The sequence below is a fragment of the Colossoma macropomum genome, unplaced genomic scaffold, assembly GCF_904425465.1.
Source record: "Colossoma macropomum unplaced genomic scaffold, Colossoma_macropomum, whole genome shotgun sequence".
Lineage (NCBI taxonomy): Eukaryota > Metazoa > Chordata > Actinopteri > Characiformes > Serrasalmidae > Colossoma > Colossoma macropomum.
The window spans coordinates 31860771-31880875 of NW_023494788.1; the positions used below are offsets into that span (position 1 = coordinate 31860771).

Here is a 20105-nt window from a genome sequence, read left to right on the forward strand (position 1 = left end):
TAGTCATATTACTGAGGTAAAGACAATTATTGACATTTTATCCTATTCAAAACTGTTTGTTCATTCTGTTGAAACAAGATTTTGATTCCATACATGTTAAAAAGTATGTATTATGCAAACACTGAAAAGACACAATTCAAATGACTCCACATTTTATTCAGTAATGCTGTACAAGATGTTTTTATACTTACAAAGTGCTAATCTGAATTACTTTATATTTTTACTATTTTTCAAAGTTTTAGCACTACAATAAATAAGCAGCAATGATCAATTCAATAAATCCACAGTGATGAAATGTTATTTACAAACATGCCAGTGCATATATCAGTAAATGATGTGTATTTGTATTCATCTTTTATTGTTTAAATGAAGATGATAAAGTGTACGGGTAAAAACCCTTTATTCTGAACACTGAACTTTAGAGTAATTTCTCCTGTTTTTAAAACAAAAACAAAAATAAAATAAACGTTCATTATTTATGTATTATTTAATTTTTTAAACAGGTTCTCAATGGTTCAAATGTATCATACATGTTCCCTTCATCCATGTTTGCAAAAATTGTGATACCTATTTGCTCAATAGGTGCACAATTACAGCCTTTAGCCCTTCATAGGCCTGTCAGCTATCCAGTGCACCACTTAATTTTCTGACCAAATAATATTTGAATTGGTAGTGTCAAGGCAGTGAGTGTCGGATGAGCGATAGTCTCTAACTGTACGCAAGGTGGACCTAATGTTTTTTATATATGTAATATAAAATTTAAAACCTCAAGTATCTGAAATATTTCTTCTAAGATTTTCATATTTCAAGACACCTTCATGTGTTTAAAGCTCTGCATCTGAGTATTTTGCATATCATCCAGCAGCAAAAAAAAATTTCAGGTCCTCTCCATGTATTTCTTTAAGATATCTTGCAAGAAAAAAAAATTCTTAAAGCCCACCCTTCCATCTTGCATTTCTTGAAAACATGGAAGATGTTTACATATTACATGCGTTTTAAACCTTCCTTTCAAGAATTAGCCATTCAAAATCTTCTACCCCAGGAGGTCTAAGACAATAACCAAAATAAATATATGAAGACAAGTATGCAGGGCACAATTACCGAAACCCTTCAAGTTGGTTACTGATGTTTAGTGAAACAAATCACCCAGATGATGTTGATGGCTAGAAGGCAGAACACCTCTCCCCCTTGTCAATAGGACTCTTTCTGCCCACGTTCAATCTGGGCTTGAATGGATGCTCTGATATGAGCTGATTGATCTCATTTTGCTTGTAGGAAGACAGCTTTTGAGTGAGCCAAGGTCCTTTCGGCTCCCCTTCGGGTGTCTGGAAGTATCGGACACATGCTCTGCCTATCAAATACACCACCTCTGCAATGTTTAGCAAGACACAAACCCCAGATACTGCCAGCATGAAGACAGTAAAGATGGTCTTTTCTGTTGGACGAGAGACAAAGCAGTCCACTGTGTTAGGGCAGGGATAAGAATCACACTTAACCAGGCGTACCATTTTGAAACCAGGGTAGATCAGGTAAAAAATATACAAGAAAGCCACCTCAAAAATGATTCGAAAAATTATGCTTATCATGTAGGTCCACCAAAGCGCACCAGTAATCTTGAACTTCTGATTCTTGATTTGTTCCAAGTCCTTGGCGCTGGCTCGTCCCGATATTTTGAGAATTTTTTTGTCAATGTGGCGGCGATGTGCAACATGCATAGCAACTAGCAAAGCTGGTGTTGATACAAGAATCAGTTGCAAGGCCCAGAGACGAATGTGAGAGATTGGGAAGAACTGGTCATAGCACACACTGTTGCAACCTGGCTGCTGGGTGTTGCAGGTAAAGCCAGACTTCTCATCGCCCCATACGCTTTCGGCAGCCACCACAAGAACCAGAATGCGAAAGATGAAGATGACAGACAGCCAGATGCGGCCAATGCCCGTTGAATGCCTATTTACACCGCTAATTACGGCATAAAAAGACGCCCAATTCATTTTCGATTCCAGATCTGCAGAAGGGAGGATGAACAATGTAACAATGTAAACTTTCAAATTTGACAAACCCTAAATCATTAGAATTTAATGAATTTCTAATCATATTTAATTAAAAAACAAAGCAACCTAAAAGTCCTTAACGACTTTCTGACAAGCATTACAGCCACTCTTACTGACAGTAAGTTCCAAAAAGGCATAAAAGTCATCAATAGTAAACACTGATAATGAATGATGAGCACAATTTACCAGCTCAGCCCGTGGTGTAAGCAGCATAAGCTGTGCCGGGTCCAAAAGTATCGACCATCAGGTGCAGTCTGGACATTTGGACACTTTGGGCAGCAAAGTATGACAAAAGTGTTCTGAATGCCTTGGAGCTGTTTAAGAGCATGGGCGATGGCCTAGTGCCACATGCTGTCACCTGATGCAAAAGGAAAGGCCAATAGCAAGGTTTGTGGCAAGGCCATGTGACAGCCTCCGTAGATCTATAAAAACCAGATTTGCTGAGGTCAAAGCACCTGTTAACATAGCTACATCCACCAACATCTGATGTCTTTCTCTCAAGGATAGGTTTTACAGCTCATTTCACCTCTTTGTATCAAGGTCCAGCTCTTGGCATTGAAATGTATACGTATAATGCATTAAATGCTAGAGTAAAAAAGGTCTACAGATGAATATGTGGATAAGAAATTACTGGCTTGTAATGGCAGCTATCAAATTAAACTGTTCCTATCAGGAGAGGAAATTTAGAAAGAATTAAACATTTACCTTCAGTTGTTGTGGTACACAAATGTGTCCAGAAAAGGGTAGATAAATTTTCCAAGATGTCTCTCTGAAGAACACCATATCACTGGGAAATGCAAATACTTTCCACAATACTAGCCACTACCCTGCACCGTAGAAGTCATATGCTCTCATAGAAACCATTTAAATACAATAGTGGCCTTTGTTGAGGCTAACAAGACTGGAATTCAGATCAAACGCCTAGATTTCCGCCTACAGGAGGCGAAAGAAAGAATCTGTGTGGACACAAAGGCCTCAGCATCATTATTTATTGTGCCTGGTAGGCTAAGGAAGTGAAGGGTGTCTCTGACATGAATGACTGTCTTAAAGGACAACACTGACATTTTGGCAAATAATCTCATAGTTCACTTGCATCTTGGAAATAATTTTTTTTGTGGATTGGTTTTCTTTCATGACAAACTTTTCTTAATGTTTTTACAATGCTAGAACACTAGGTGCTAAAATATGGAAAAATTACTGTAATTTTTACACAGTGGAATCTGATGGATTTTTTCCTACAACACGTATCTCCTGTTTAATAGAATATCAGCAAGAGTCTTACATCTTTACTTCACAAATTGTGTCAAAATGGCACTTTTACTCCTCTTATAGTTAGTGCTGCTATACTAAACATGGTAATTAATTAGGTGTTGGAAAGGTGTTGTTGCAAAATTTTCCAAAAAAAAAAATGAAAGTAGTATCATGATGCCATGCCATTTCATGGTTCTGATGTTGAATACTGTGACGACAGAGTGACAGCGCTCATTAGGGGCGTTGACAATTTAGTTGTGTAATTGTGAAACAAGCACGTCTGTTGATCTGCCCCCTTATCTTGTGACATGAGCCATGCCGTAAGGATTCCACCCTTTATCGTCATCTTACCCACCTCCTTGGCAGGGAATTATCCCAGTTTATTCAAGTGACCAGTTCAAACGCCTCCATCAGGGAAAGGCAGTACAAAGATGAAGCTTGAGAGTAGCAACTGCGGTTGACATGAAGAAACAAAGCAGCTATTTATAAATTACTTTCCCTGTTGGACTACACAGAGCCATACTGCAACATAATACTGTCATTTATTACATTTCAATATTTCTGTATTGTGTAATAATTTGTATTTGTTATTTATTTATATAATGTTACTTATGAATTAAATACGACTTTTGATCATATATATTAAGCATCTTTTGATCATATAAGCAATTTATAATATATTAAAACTGTTACCCTATTTTATGTGTCAGGAACTTTGTTTCCTTGCACAAAAAAAATTATGTGAATCGTTTATTTAGAGACGTTAAACAGTAATTGATCCCAAAGATCATAAGAGGGTTAAAAATTTTCATTAATACCAGTGTCAAATAGATTGTTCTTCAGGATTTCCCAGCAAATGTTGAATTTCAGATGTTTTTTGTTTTTATTTATTTATTTAACCACTGCAAGATATTGGCATAAAATTTGACTTTTTAGTGCTGAGCATTATTCAGTAAACAATACACTTAAAGCTATCTCTGTGTTACCAATATATCTGGAGAGCACAATACATGCCTAAACAAAGATAGAATTTCCAATAAATTTCAATTCAGTTTCTGGAAATGCTCTGAAGAAGCCACACATGAGCCTACGGTCACCATGCCCAGTGCCAAGCGTTGGTTTCATACTGCTGTAGCCAACCCCTGGTGATGGCGCACCATGGACTATCCATAACCAATCATCCAACATCAGTTCCTGACCTCATTAAAGCTCTTGTGTCTCAGTACAGTCAAATCTTCACAGCAATGCTCCATTTACTGTAAAGCTTGTTTCTGCATCAAAGCAGGGGAAGAACTCCATATTAATACTCTCATAGATCACAAAGTGAACTGGTCTTTCTGGAACTGTCTTTACACATTTTTTGCATATTAACTTCATCCTCAAATTTACAAACATCTTTTTCCTTTGGGTCAATTTAAACCAGCACTTTGAACCTAAATAAAGCGATTACCATTAAGATTGTTGACCAAATTTATGTGTCTGGAACTTTATTTCATATCTCAATATCTCTGCTTTTTGGTTTGCACAGATACAATCTGGCACACTGATCTTGGAATTACACTTGCCCCATAGTAGAATCTGTTTGAACTCGAGTTATGTCTGCATTTTTCACCATATGGTAGCGTAAGACATTGAAACACTAACCACACTATAAGTATATGTAGTAGACAACTTGTCAATTGTACTTCTTCTAATTTTTAAGTTTCCATCTAGGTTCATTAAAATTGGCCACTGAGCCAAGTTGCAACACTTTAATTGCAGGGTTGCCTAAGACTACAACTAAAATCCCCTCAATGGTATAATAAACATTTGGGGTTTACCCTAATATCTCTCCTAAGCTCAATATACTGTATTGTAAAATAGCTAATCTCACATTCCAAATGCATGTTTTTGGTGTACCAATGAATAAATAATATAACAATGTCAACATAAGTTGTTAATCTTTTAATAATGATAAGTCTTTAACATCTTGCCTGATTTGAAAAAGGAAACAAAATAATTAATATTGCAAGATGCTGAAATGCAGAGTACCCAATATAGGTCCATGCAGAAAAGAGAGCATGTTATTCTCCTTTTATGATCAACTGGTAATCAAACATTTGTGCTGCACAAACTACAAAAACACACAGCTAGGCAGCATTTGACTGTTTTATTTTGTTGGATAAGACACTGTTTTATAAGTGGAGTGTTCCCTGTCAGTATAGAGAGATGCATAGTCATGCATCAAACGTGGCTACACAAAATACAGAAGACACAAACACACTGCTCTTAATTTTCCCACTGGACAAACTGGACAAAATACCTGTCTAAAATATCAGTTGCAATATCATTTTTCTATTAAAAAAAGCAAAAGACAGAAAACGAGTTTAAACGAGTTTAAACATTTATATGTGCCCAGAACACGGACACATCACGTCATTTATTACTTCAACAGTGGAAGCATTTTAATTTCAGGCTTAAATTGAATTTCAGTTTATTAGCAGAAGAAAACGTTAGAAGAAAATGTTAAGTGCACATCCACAGGCAATAAAAATGTTCAGTACTGACAATTTTGTCATAGATTGTCAAAACGTGACTATTTTAAGTTGCTCATCCTAGATAGACATTTCTCCATTTACAAATGTTTCATGGACAGATGATACAATGTAAACAGATGTTACACTTTTCACATAATTTTCAAGGACACTGCTCCAAAGCTTATATGTCCTAAATACATTTTTCCCCAAATATCACATTGCTATTTGTATCATGAGGTTGTCAAGTATTCTAAATAGGAATACTGCTGCATAAATGCTACATGCAAACTAATGCTCTTGTACATCTAATTGAAGTCATAACATTGGCAAACTTGCCAAAATATCTCTACGCAAGCAAGCAAACAAGCTTTGTCAAATGTGAGTCAAGTGGCTTTGGCAGTAGTAGGCTACAATTTGAGAAGCTAGTGTTATTATATAATAGTGGCCAAGCAGTCTGCAGTTACCATAGTAATTTACTTTCTTACAGTGTCACTTTGCAATGTCAATCAGACTTGCAAGAGTGTTAGTTTGCATGTAGTAGTATAGAGCAATATTAATATTTCTATTTAAGGACCTTGTAACTCAAAAATGTACATATGACAATACATATGAGCTCTAGAGGGAGAAAAGGGTGATTTTCAAAAACCCCATTCATTTTTCTATAGACAAAAACAGCTTAGACCAATAGTCCCAATTTTTTACCAAAGAAATACATATAAGCAATATTCCATATCATTTGTATAGCAGCAAAACCTTGTATCTCAATTTTATTTATTTATTACACTAGAATACACTGTCATTTATGTTACGGTAAAATTTCATGACATGCATTGAAAGTTAAGAATATTTTTGCTTCTCCTGTGAAGATACAAGGTTTTGTTCTGCCTTCAATGATTGAAAAAACTTGCCTCTCTCAAGTCTCTTAACCGGAGGAATGGCCAACAAAATCTAAAAAATATAATGTGGATATCTGTAGCTTTTTAAATGCTAAAATAAGCTAAAACAATATAAAGTTGTGAATGAGATTAACCTGCTAATGACTGCTAAGAAAACTAAGTAAAACAAAGAACAATAGATTTCAATGTTTCAGCTGACAAAAAGCTCCAGACTAAAGCTCTGCGTAGGGCAAATTGTCAAGATGTACTGTTAACTAACAAAACAATAGCCAAGTTAACCACTAATTAAGAACACTGATGTCCAGTCGTGTCCACTATACAACAACATGTATACGTATAACAATCACATTACAACAGTGGTCACAAACCCTCCTCAGGGAGATCTACTTTCCTTAAATCCAAGCTTAGAGCTTTGTTGAAACCTGCATCTAATAGGCTAGCCTGTCCTTACTTAATATCTGATCCAGCCAATCAAAGAATTCTGAAGAAATAGAAAGCAGTAGCTAGAGAATGTGTGGCTGACCGTGGCTGGAACTATTCTCCACAGAAAGGCAGAAATCTCCATGACCAGTGCTGGTAACCACTGTACAATAAGCTGTCATTTTCTGTTTTGAGAGTAACAGGAGATGAGATACTTCTCCCATTCCAGTGACTGTTTTCCTGATTGCTCTTGGGCATGACCTGAAAGACAACTACCACATTCAGTTTCACCAAAAGCACAGTGAAAATATAATGCTCTCTAGTGACAAGTAACAAGGTATACTCACTTTTCTTCAGTCTCGTGCTCATTTTTTCATGCTTGGCATGCCCATTTTGAGCCAATCTCAGGGATAAAGAATCACCTCTCCTGTTGAAATTATCATTAAATCCAGTATTAGATATGCTATTAGTACGTTTAATCTGCAAGCCTTTCCATTATGGAATGTAACATTCCTTTTCCATAGCAAACTTTGTACCTGTACTTGTTGGCCCTTTTATTAGCTAAACCAAGCATATAGCTACACTTTGTACATTTACAATTACTGACTATACGCCTTATTGCTGCACAATCTTTCAGCCACTATCTACCCTGTCTGCCAAAGGAAAGGCTCCAGCATAGGATCACCATTGAGCATACACCATTTCGCTGCTGGGCCACTCTCAGTCTCAGCACAGACAACAGCACTGTTGTAGTATGTTAGTGGCTGGTGTGCTGGTAGGAGTGTATTCAGGCACAGTTGAGTTTTTTTGTTTTTTTTTAACCTGAATGTCACTGCTGAGTTGAGAATAGTTTCATCAAAAAGAAATATTCAGCCAACAGTAGTTCAGCGGTCAGAAACTGAGCACTGATGAAAATCTATAGGATGCCAAACAGGAAGTGTTCATTGAAGAGCTGCAGTCTGTGCACGTACAAGATGTGCCAACAAGGTAGGTGTGTGAAAGTGGCCAGCGAATGTAGTGTTTCAAAACCCCAGCAGTGCTGCTGCATCTGATGCACTCGTACCAGCATAACACACATTGGCATACAAGTATAAATGCTGTGCAAAAAACAGTAAAATCTGGTCAGCACTGGTCCTATGGTGGTCCCTTTCTACTAAAGGATAGAGGATGACAAAGTGCACACAGCAACACATGTATGGAATTTTCTACCAAAAGCTATAAATAAAATAATCAAATACAAAAAAAAACATGAAAGTCAAAATGTATATGTTGCAAATACAAATAAACATTAATAAAACAAACTTTTTTCTGGACTTTCTTTTTTCATATATGCAGTCTTTCTTTGCTACTGTGTTGACATATTTATACAGATGAGTCTTAAAAGAAAGTAATAATTTAAGTGTCTCCTGGTCCATTGTTTTGGAGTGCATTTTTCTTCAACCCTTAGCCACAGCCACCCTGAAAGTCCCCTACACGACAGAAAGCATCATATCAAGTGCAATACTGCACTGTCTTGTCAGATTTTCAAGTAATGTTTCCAAACTCTAATTTAAATGAATAATGTAATACATGTTTGAGTCCCGTGTCATCTGGTGTAAAATGACACATTTTACAAACCGAACTGTTTTAGATAAACTTAATTGTTAGATGAACCTCTAACACCTTTCAGGTTTCTTGTGGATTTTACTATTTATTTATAGAACTTTTGGCACAAAATTAACTCAATACAATCAGTAATTGTACATCTGCAACACCTGATATAATGTCGTCATACCTCATAGCTCCAATTTTCCCTTTCTCCATGAAGAGCTCCACCATAACCTTGTTTCCGTCAGGATAGAGCCTAGCATACAGTGTCCTGCCGCTTACTTTGTCTTTGAACCAATTTATTGCCTGAACAGACCAGCTCTGCCCATTTACTGGGTTCACCTAATAAATCAAACCATGTACGCATTAAACAAATAAGAAAACAAATCTTGATTGTGACTTAATAAAGTTTAATTACACCTACATTTGCTAGGGAGACTTGCAGAGCTTGCACTGGCACTTTTGCAACTTCTCCACAGAGTTCCTTGACGTTCGAAAGAGAAAGGCAAGCTGAATCTCCATAGTCAATTCTCCTGACCTCCACTTCAAGGTTTCTGACACCACCAAAATGGGTGCACAAGTGACTGCTACCTAAGTCATAGCGTAAAAATGAGCATAACTGGTACATTTTCAAAAGAACATACAATAACTTTTTCTTTGCTCTGGATCTCACCTCTTTTCATTCCACATATCTTTGTCACCTGGGCACGGCACCATAACTCCTGCTCGGGAAACCATCCAATTACATAAGTGCCAATATCCGGGACGCAGTTCCTCTCGGCACACGACTTACAGCTTGTCCTTCTGTTTTAACAAACAGCACAAAAGAGCGCTGGCAAATATAATGAAGAAAAAAACAGCAACACTATGAATGAAACAACTACTTACGCCATGATGTCAGATAATTTCTGCAGTCTGGAATCCTTATGCTGTATGTAGAATTTGCTTGGGCTGACCACATGGGAAACAAGAATAGGCATCTCTTCATATTTCCTAATCTGAAATTCAGGTATTCTTATTAAGGATTCATCTTCTGTTGCTCCGTCTGTCAGTTCCTCAGAGTCACACTGGAGCTCCAAGTTGTCTGAGGCAACAGATTCACTGCTTGAAGTACACACTGTTAGACTGAAGAGGTCCAATTCCTTAGAGTCATTACAGTAAGGAAAAGCCACTTTTTCATCAGATACTGAACTTTGTGAAGAATTGTTCACCTCTGTGGAAATATCCCCAATATCCCACAATTCTGAGTGTGTAGCAATAATACAACTGTAAGTCACAAAACCTGCACAGCTGTTTTTTACTTTGAAGATGGGTCCAGAAACTTTCATCTCAGAGAATGACTGCCTCTTTTGTGTTGTATATAATGTTATTCTCTTCAGATCCATTGCTTCAGTATTGATTTTCTGTCGCTGCATTAACACAAAGGCCCTCTCTACAGAACCAAATAAACTGACCTCAGGCAAGTTCTTTGTCCTTCCATTCATTCTAAGAAAACGCATGAGCTGAGAGGAGGTTTGTTTTTGGTGCTGAACTTCAGGTTCATTTCCTAATTGAGGCTCAAAGATGTGAGTGGTTACATTCTGAGTCAAGCTTGGAGAGATGTCTGCAATATTCCTCAGAGTTTCAGCTTCTGTTGCAACGATGTTCTCCTGCATGTTGTGCTTGGCAGTTTCCATTTCACTCTTTTTGGAATCATCTTGGTTTAATAACTCAATTTCAGTGCCATAATTTGTTGAGATTTTGCCAGATGATTTGTCTTTCTCAGATTCAAGTGACAAAGCCATTTGTTGAAGAGAGAGTGTTGCTCCAATAATTTGCACAGCTTTTGTAATTGAGCTTTCCTGAATGACATTTTGTAGCAAGGGCCCAAACTTCAAAACATTTGGAATAAACACTCCATTCTGACGACTTCTCTTGTGATTGAAGTGGAGCACACACTGAGGCGACAGGCTGATTCTGTGTGGCAGATGAAGCTTCCTCATGCTTTGAGGCTCTGAAGCTAAACATACAAATGGAAAACTGTTAAGTTTTGTAAACCTTAAATCTCTAAAACCTCACACCTACATATACCCTACGTTACATTTGACGGATTCCATACCTGACTTAAGGCCTTCAAAGACCGTCATCAGTTCCTTTATCACACGACATTTGGCATCTAATGTCTTCAACATATTTGCACCATCATGTGCGCGAGTCGAAGCGGGAGAGTTCAGAAATTCTTCAATCTCCTCACCTGTCTGTAAAATTAGAGTTTAGTAGTTCTATATTGACAGGTAACGGACCGAAGAGTTAACGATACAGGATAATCTGGAGACACTTCCATGTGTTACATTAATCTCTAACTGTTCCTTGAGTCAAATAATTAAGCTAACCGCTAACCTACCTTTATTAGACCGCTGCAGTGATGTCATTTTGTAGTCGGCGCCATGTTCTTATGCCCATATTAGGAACTCCAGGTCTAAGCTCCATTTCTCTATGGCCAGAATGAACAGGGCTTTCGCCTCTATCGCACCCTGCGTTACATAAAAATGTTCAGAACCCGATACGTTTTGTCTTATAAACATTCTCCTCTCGAATACCACTGGATCCCCTGAATTACGAAGTCGTTAAAGAGTTCAAATATGAATATTGCTACATGTAAGCTAATGCTACTGCGCACTGAATTCATGTCATTAGACCTCCTTGAGCAGGTTATCACCCCCTGATAAACTGATTTCGGCTATCAGATATCCTAATTTTTATTTTAATGCTGTTAACATTTATCTGAGGACATTCGCCAGCTTTTTGTTCGACTTTTCCCGTTCCACCACCCGTTCCGCCATTTAAGGTGGAACGGGGAAATTCGAACAAGCAGCCGGCGAAAAAGCAGCTGGCTTCAGCTTCATGGAAGCTTGAGAGGCATGATTTGAGGAGATTTCTCTGCTTCCGCTTAACAGCTGAGTAACGTTAACTTATTTTTGCTGCTTCACAGAACCGATAGGTCAGTATTTTGTCTCGTTTGCTTATGTTTGTAATAGCTACTCACAGCATCATTTAAGATGGAACGGGAACGTTCAAACAAAAAGAAGCTAAATTCAGCCTCGTAGTTTTAACACGGGTAGTGTTTTTGATCAAATTTCACAATATCCCACCTAGAGGTTTTATTTACAGGTATACCCGTAAATATGCGTGACAGTAGACCATTTCGATAAGGTAGCACAGCTCGTCAGAGCACCGCCACAGTCCGCCTTAGTTGCGTGTAACTTAGTGAACATCAAATTGATGCGCAGTAGCTTTAGCTCGCATGTAGCAATATTAGTATTATAGCTAGCTCTTCAACCTCGTAATTCGGAGGATCCAGTGGTATTCGGGAGAAAATGTACACAGAACAAAAGGTATCGGGTTCTGAACATTTTTATTTAACACATGGTGCGATATAGACGATTTTTCGAAAACCCTATTAATTCGGGACATAGAGAAATGGAGCTTAGACCCGGAGTTCCTAATATGGGCGTAACGAGGACTACAGAATGACGTACGACTAACTTACAGTGGTCTATACTAAATAGTTTACGACTAACGTTAGCTAGCTACACATTAAGTTAACGTTAACTCAAAGGTAGCTAGCTATAAAACATTCGGTTGCTAACTATTATGTACTCATTATTTACCTACTTATAAATTCAATTTCCTAATATGTCTAAACCAAAATGCCTCTTTCCCTCAGCGAACCGGTCATAACTAACGTTAACTAGCTAGCTAGCTAGCTAACTACGGCTAACCACAACGCCCGCCACCAAGCTGAAAGAACACTGTCCAAGGTTTTCCAAGCTTTATTTCTCCTACCTTTTCCGTAAAGTGATATAACTCTTCGTTCATCGCGTTTCTGGCATTTTCGAGATCGATAAGTTTGTAAACAAGAGATCTTTTTATGTCTCCAGTAGATTTCCATCCCACAGACATCATGTTCTCTTTGCTTCGTGTTTTCTAGATTCTTTCCAGGATGAACGGTCCTTTTCTAGCCAGCTAGCTAGCTAACTAGTTAACTTAAAGCTAACCTACCTTGCTAGCTAGCTTGCTTGAGGGCGCCCTGCAATTAACAGTTATTCAGACGCCACGGGTCCGTAGGCGGTCCACAGGTTGGTTTCTTAATGTTATAATAAGTTTGGATGTTTGTTCGCTCTGAAAGGTCCAGTTTTAAGTTAAATAATGAATAAAAATCAACGTGCAACGTACAGACCCAAAAGCGCTGTGGAAACTCAGCTACAACTGATCTGCTCGGAGTCGACACTTCGACCAGATCGACTCCCTTTTTTTCGGTTCCACCTTACATGGTGCTGTAATTACTTTCTGGCGCTGGCGGACCCTTAAGGTAACTAGTGCATCATTCAAAGTGTAACGGAAAAGTCGAATACAAAGCCTGCAGCCTCGTGAAAAGAGGGTGTTTGCGCCTTTAAGAGGAGAGTTGTTTCTCCATCAGCAATTGGCAGAACAACGATCTAACTTCTCTTTAACCTCAACCCAGCTTTTCAACGTTAACTTATTTCGGTTGACCCACCGTCAACTTTTTTCAGTCAGCTTTAAGCACTGACAGTTCTACACGTGAGATTTTCGTAATTGTGCAGGAATTGTACTAAATTAGATTTCGTGCAGATTAATTGCTGCGTCAGTCTTCCCAGCATTTCAACTCACATGTAATCCCTTCCCATTTAATTACTGTTAAATTAGTGTGTAAAGTTCATGTGTGAAGTGGGTTTATTTATAAATTTTTGGAATCGAGAATTTTTTGATGGAATCAACTCTTGGAATCGACACCATTATTTCCTTTATTATCTCTCAGGTGCTAGTAGCCTGTCTGATCAAAATGTGGGCATTCTCTGCTTAATACTGATGCAAAGAGCTTGAAGTAAAGAATCAAAAAAAGGATGCATTAAATACTGACACTGGGTTGCAAATTTGGTCTGACATGCAGAGGGGCTAACATCAGAAGGCAATAGCCAGCATACAGCAATGTCAACGAAATTCTAGATGAATAGTATATGAATACAATTATAACGAGTTATTATGATGTGTAACTCTTTATATGTCAATATCAAAACACAAAAACAATAATAATGTTTATGTAATGAGTTTTCTGATATATTTTAAATAGATCCCATTTTATTTCTGATTAAACATTTTTTTCTTTCCATTTTGCCAGGCTGTTAAGATGCTAAAAGAAGTCTCTAGGAACCCCAGAATTTCAACATCTGGAGGTAGCTCTTGCCACTGTTGATGTAAATGTGCATATATCTTCTATTAGAAAAAAAAGGCTGCACAAATTTGACCCACATGGGAGGTGCGCCAGGGAGGAAGGCTTTGCTGTCTAAAAAGAACATTGGGGCAAGAGTAAAGTTTGCTAATGAATATCTAGACAAGGAACAGGACTTCTGGAACAATGTGCTATGGACAGATGAATCAAAGATACACTCTTAAAAAAAAGATGGTGCTTCAAGGATTCTTTTGTAAAGAAAATGAACACTCAAAGAGCTGCATGATTAAAGTGTTCTTTGCAACATAAAACGGTTCTTCAGATTGATGGAAAATGTGCATGGTTGTGCTATAGACGGTTCTATATAGAACCTTTTAGAAAAGGGTTCTACAAAGTACCCAAAAAGGTTCTTCTGTCGTTACGAGCTTAACACTGTAACAGTAGAAGAACTCTTTTGGCCACTATATAGAATCATTTTCAAAAAGGTTCTACATAGAACCATCTACAACACATTCTCCATCAATCTGAAGAACGCTTTCATAATGCAAAGAACCCTTTAATCATGCAGAGGGTTCTTTGAGTGTTCATGGCTATTTTTATTTTACTAAAGAACCCTTGAAGAACCATCTCTTTTAAAAGTGTAGAGTTGTTTGGCCACAGTACCAGAAGCCATGTTTGGTGAAAACCAAAGACAGCATTTGATCAGCAGAACCTCATACCAACTGTAAAGTATGGACTACTTTGCTGCCTCAAAGCCTGGCCAACTTGCAATCATAGAATCAATTGTGAATTCTCTTTTATACCAGGGAGTAACTGAGGAGAATGTGAGGCCATCTGTAAAAATGTTTAAGCTGAAGAAGTGAACTTTACAACAGGATAATGATCCCAAACATACAAGCAAATCCACCAAGGAATGGCTCAAAAGGAAGAAATGGGGGGTTATGAAATGATCTAGTCCAAACCCAGGTGTGAATCCCTTTGAAATGCTGAGGATTTTAAATGGGCTGCACAGTTGAAAGAATGGGCAAAAATTTCTCCCAGTAGAAACAGAATGACTTTATTTTGCAAAGTATGTTACACATACAAGGAATTTATCTTGGTGAGTATACACATGTATCTTGCAGCATATTGAACAGACCAGACCATCACACAGACTAGCAAAAATTATTTGTCTAAGGGACAAATACAATAAAAATACAATAAATAGAATAGAGTAACAAAGGGACAGTGTGAAAGGAGCTAAAGTGTGAATATCTGTACATGTCTGAATAGACCTATAACATAATACCTTTTATATACTGTATATTACAGAATGATTTGTGCATTTGTGAAAAATTAAAAAATAATATCAAACCACTAGACCAGTTGATTTTTCACTCAGTAGCCACCATTATTAACAAAACCAATACTTTACACCCCCTGTGCAAGACCCAGAGCCTGTTTGGTTGAACTGCAATAAATCAAATTTTAACTTACAATAATAATAAAATAGTAAAATTCAAGTAAAATATTGAGTTTCAAAATGTAAAAAAAATGTTGCAAATACAAGTAATGAGAGTTAAATCAATCTTAATTTTTCAAAAAGATTTTTTACTCATTTCTTCTCATTTTGATATAAATCTATTACTAATTTTGCCAGTTTTTGCTTGCATTTTTTTCTGTTTGCTGATTTTGCTGATATTTTTTGTTTCTGGAGTTGCTCTTTTGCTTCTGAAATCTTTCTTCTGACTTTTGGCACTTTTTAACAGCGTCTGTTAAAGTCTTTGGCTCAGTCCCATTTCTCTTCTTGCCCCTACCACCTAGCCCTTACCCCTCTATTTTGCATGTTCATGTCTAGGGGTAGGGTGTCCCAGTTTTTGTTGGGATGAATTAGGGGCGGCAATCATAAATAGTTGTCACATCCCTCCTCTCTGAAGGCATATAAAGCCCTAAATTTAACTGAAGCCCAGCAGCAAGGTTGCTGAACTTTACCGCTCCTCTGCTATCACTGCAGACCGGCAGGTTTTCCTACAGAGCACCACTAGTTGCCTGTCAATGAAGTAATGCTCTTTTTTGTTTGAGGGTTGTCTCATTTCGTAGGGGAAGATTTAAACAACTAGCCCTTGTAACTCAGTTCCAAACGGACAAAGTGACACTCAAAAAAAGGGATAAGTGTAAAAATAAGAAATGGGATTGGGCCTTAGAAGAGGGTGTTCACCTGCACTTTCTAATGGTCAACTGACCAACTCACCAAACACACAAAAATATGGAAGTCCAAACTAAATAAAAGCTGGAAATGTTGAAACAGCTCGCTAACAGAAAACTAGTTGGCAAAAAGCTAAATACGCACACATGACAGCAGGGGGGCGTTCCTCTGTAAGACAAAGTTTATTCCTTTGTTCATTGCACAAACAAAATTTTCCTCTGCTCATCGTCAGCTGACAATCCACTGACACTGAGTCAAGGTTGTTTTTGCTTCAGACTCATGAGTAAGCTGTACACGCTCTACTCATCATCGTTGTTGCTTTAGCGGAAGCAGCATTACCTTGCAATGACTACTTCCACCAGCAAAAAATGCGATAATGTGAAAAGGGCCTATTGCGCTGACATGTCCGCCCTTATGACCGATGTTTGTCATATAATGTAACACACAGTCAGGATTCTGTAGCTGTATATTTTGGAAATTGAAGTATATTAGGTAAACTTAGCTGCTGAACAGAGCTGTACAATCTAACCTATTGAGCTGCTAACGCGAACTAGCATAGCAGTGTCCACTAAATGGCTAACTAGGCAATCTTTGCAACTGTTTAAATTGGAGTTTATTAACCTGCTCCTGATGCAGCCTATCAGCTGATTACAGAGCCCTCCATGACCTAAATCAGGCGTGTTGTTCAGGAAATCATTGAATCTGCTGAGCTGTGGGTTGAGGGAAGTAATGTTAAGGTAGCATTAGCATAAATACAGTAAAGAGTGGAAAATACCACAAGCTATGAGTTACTGCTGCCATGAGATAGCTGATAGGTAGTAATGTTCAATCACTACAAAAGGGAATAAAATCGACATCATGATTGGCTGTTCTGTTCTGGGGTTTATGAAGACCGTTATTTCAGGATCTTCTTGTTTCTAAACGCAGAGCGCCTCAGTGACTGAAACAGGCTTTGTATCTCAGCATTTACAAAATGCTGCTGCTCCAAATTATTGTCTTCAATGCAGTCAACTAACTTTAGATATTTAAGCAGTTTACCAGTATGGCTAGCCTAGTTGGCCCTTTAGCGGACATTGCTAGGCTAGTTAGCGCTAGCAGCTGCAAACTCGGAAAATAGTACAGCTTCGTTCATTCATGAACAACTGAGTTTATGTTCGTCAGTACCCAAAATAACAGTTATGTCTTCTTAGACAGGTGTAAGAACCCATAAACAAACATAAATAAAAAAAATTTAAAAAAAAACTGCCCATCCTGTGCGGTCTGATGCTGTTGCTTCTTCTGCCTTAATCGGGTGCCTACTGCTTGCCAGCCTTCTGGACCATTTCAGCCCTCTACTCAAAGTAAATCTTAAAATAAAAAGAATAATAAAAATTGTAATAATTGTAACCTTTTTAAAAACAAAACATTCTTGTTAGGTTTTAATGTATTTATGTTTGTTTGCATTTGTTATAATGTTACATGTCCAGATATAATCATCCAAATACAATTTAAAAATCATGACACAAAATCTGTTGGTGATGCATGCTAAACCATGTATAAAACATAAATTACTTTTCTTTGACAACAGATGTTCTTCTTAAACAATTGGTGGTCCCTGGGCCTGCATCACTTTCACCAGTGCCACAATAGTAAGGAGGATGATTAAACATGATATAAATACCCATACATAGCCTTTGCCTTTCCAAAAGGCTTCCCTTTGACATTGTATGGTGTTGTTTTGTAACAAGTGACATGTAATATCATCACCAGTCTTATACTGACACTTAGCTCTTTCCAGGTCTGCAATGCTCACATGATTCTCACGCAAGATTGTTAGCCATCTTGTATTACAACAGTTGTATAGATTATTGCTGATATAAATAAAATCTAATTCTTGAGACATATTTCTTAATAAAAAGTTCAAAGAAGTGAAGTTATTGTTTCGTAGATCAAGGACCTTCAGTGGTGAACACCTAAATGATTCTGGAAGATCTTTAAACCTGTTATGAGAGATGTTTAAAGTTCTCAGCTTTGTCATACATGGAGTGAACACACGTGACCTGCTTGCATTGCTGTTAGCAATACTTAGTGATTCAAGGCTTCCCTGCAAACCTTCCAAAGACCCTCTCGGCAGAAATATGTTTTTGTTGCCTTCTAGATTGAGAGACACTAACCGAGTGTTTGCAAAGGTGTTAGGGACAATTTTGATCCCATTTTCTCCTAGATCCAAGTGTTTCAGACTGTGTACTCCTCTGAAAGACACACAGGTACTGATTGATAAATTAGCCTTTTCTTCACATAGCTTCACATCATTCTGTCTAAGGATGAGTGTCTCTAATTTTGGAAGGGAATCAAATAAGATTTTGGGCAAGTATTCAATTTTATTGTTGTGCAGATTTAGATGGAGTAAAGACGGCAGGGAGATGTTACTGATTTCTGTTTGGTTGTCCTTTATCAGCATGCCATGGCTGATGTACTGGAGACAGTTGTCACTTAAATTCAGCGTCTCTAAAGACAACAGTTTGCTTAAAGAATTTAAAGAGAAATTTGTAAAATCATTAGCACTCAAGTCAATGTGGCATAATGTCAGAAGGTTCAGGTCATTACTGTTTCCTGCATTATGAATTTCTGTGTCCTGGGTTATATTTCTGTGTAACATTTTAGCTTCTGAAATAGAGATTTCTAATCCTAAAACACCAATTTTGTTGTATTGCAGATAAAGGTACTTCAGTCTATTTCTTTTAGGAACAACAGGAAAATACAGAAGATTGTTATAGCTTAAATCCAGAGTTTCGAGGAGATACATTTGATAATTCGGATTAGTGAAGAAGAATTCTATTGAATTTCGGCTTAAGTTGAGAATTGTTACTTGACAAAGCTGAAAGTCACAAACATGTACCAGATTATTCCTTGCCAGGTTCAATACTGATAGTTTCTTCAAGGGTTCAAATGTTCCTTTATCAATTTCCAAAATATTGTTGTTTTCAATATCAATATTTACAAGGTTCCTGTTATTTGCAAATAGAGTTGGTGTAAGTTTAGTCAAACTATTTCCATTAAGAGTGAGCTGTTCAAGAGCAGTAGCATTGTGAATATATAGACCCACAGCACCGTCATCTAGATTATTCAGTGAAATGTCCAAATGCTTCAGTCCATAAAGGTTTTGAAAGGCTTTGCTGTTGTTCATTACATTGCTGTCCAGTAGGTTCATTGCAAGATTCATGTAGTCCAGATGGATCAGGTACTTGAAAGCTCCTTTCTCTATGAAATTCAGATGGTTGTAACTTATGTCTAGCTTCTTAAGCGATTTTAGGTTGAGTACATTTAACTGTTCAATTGAATTGCTTGACAGATCAAGTGCTTGCAGCCTGAGGTCCAATTCTGCAGGAATTGAGCAAAGGTTTCTATTTCTCCAGGACTGCTCCAAAGGATTGTACTAGAAGGAAAAACAGGAACAGGAATGGGATAAACCGATCTAAGTAAGTGGAGAAATGGCAGATCTAGTAGTAAATCCTACCTGCTGGGATCTGTATGCCATTGCAGAGGAAAGTATGGGTGCACACAGTGTGCACAGAGCAAGCAAGCTGATAAGGTCCACAGCCATTTGTGAAGTGTCCCTGACAAGACGCATTGTGTTTTATTGCACATAGTCCATTCCTTTATAGCTCACTCTTTATCTCTCTCCCCCTCCCAGTGCCATTAGTATTACAAAAATGCAAATTACATCATGGCTGAAAATATTCTGCACACGATAGGCAGCCTTGTCATTCTGTTTTTTCCTAACATAGATTACAGGGACATATAAAGAGTAACACCGATGCCAACTATTTGTTGAGTTTGTTGAGTTTAACAAAAACAAAGCATAAAATATAAAATGTGCCTCCAAATTTTATTTACGTAGATTTTCAGCATAAAGACACAAAGTACTTCACAGAGTTTCACTGAGTAACTAGCATTAGGGTTAAATGCTAGCTATAGTGATTGGTAGCT

At 37.6% G+C, this 20105-nt stretch overlaps 2 protein-coding genes across 3 annotated transcripts; both read right to left on the bottom strand.

Moving 5' to 3' along the window:
• Positions 1 to 135: 135 nt before the first annotated feature.
• LOC118807246 (gap junction beta-1 protein-like) lies at positions 136 to 2862 on the bottom strand. 2 transcript variants are annotated; one of them, XM_036569198.1, is made up of 3 exons: positions 2757 to 2860; positions 2238 to 2409; positions 136 to 2005 (listed from the first exon to the last, which is right to left on the bottom strand). In XM_036569198.1, exon 3 carries the CDS (start codon positions 1989 to 1991, stop codon positions 1164 to 1166), a length of 828 nt encoding a protein of 275 aa, XP_036425091.1. In that variant the 5' UTR covers positions 1992 to 2005; positions 2238 to 2409; positions 2757 to 2860; the 3' UTR covers positions 136 to 1163. The 2 variants fall into 2 exon arrangements, with proteins under 2 accessions (XP_036425091.1, XP_036425092.1); XM_036569199.1 differs by lacking the exon at positions 2238 to 2409 and having other exon boundaries at positions 2757 to 2862.
• Positions 2863 to 15016: 12154 nt separating this feature from the next.
• LOC118807248 (transforming growth factor beta activator LRRC33-like) lies at positions 15017 to 19791 on the bottom strand. Its single transcript, XM_036569200.1, has 2 exons — positions 19633 to 19791; positions 15017 to 19551 (listed from the first exon to the last, which is right to left on the bottom strand). The coding sequence occupies exons 1-2, from the start codon at positions 19744 to 19746 to the stop codon at positions 17713 to 17715; spliced, it is 1953 nt and encodes a 650-aa protein (XP_036425093.1). The 5' UTR covers positions 19747 to 19791; the 3' UTR covers positions 15017 to 17712.
• Between the last annotated feature and the right edge of the window lie 314 nt (positions 19792 to 20105).

Coding starts and splice junctions, on each gene's coding strand:
- LOC118807246 (XM_036569199.1), bottom strand. CDS start 1,991: ATGAATTGGGCGTCTTTTTATGCCGTAATTAGCGGTGTAAATAGGCAT.
- LOC118807248 (XM_036569200.1), bottom strand. CDS start 19,746: ATGCGTCTTGTCAGGGACACTTCACAAATGGCTGTGGACCTTATCAGC. Junction 19,552..19,632: donor TGGCATACAGATCCCAGCAG/GTAGGATTTACT, acceptor TTTTCCTTCTAG/TACAATCCTTTGGAGCAGTC.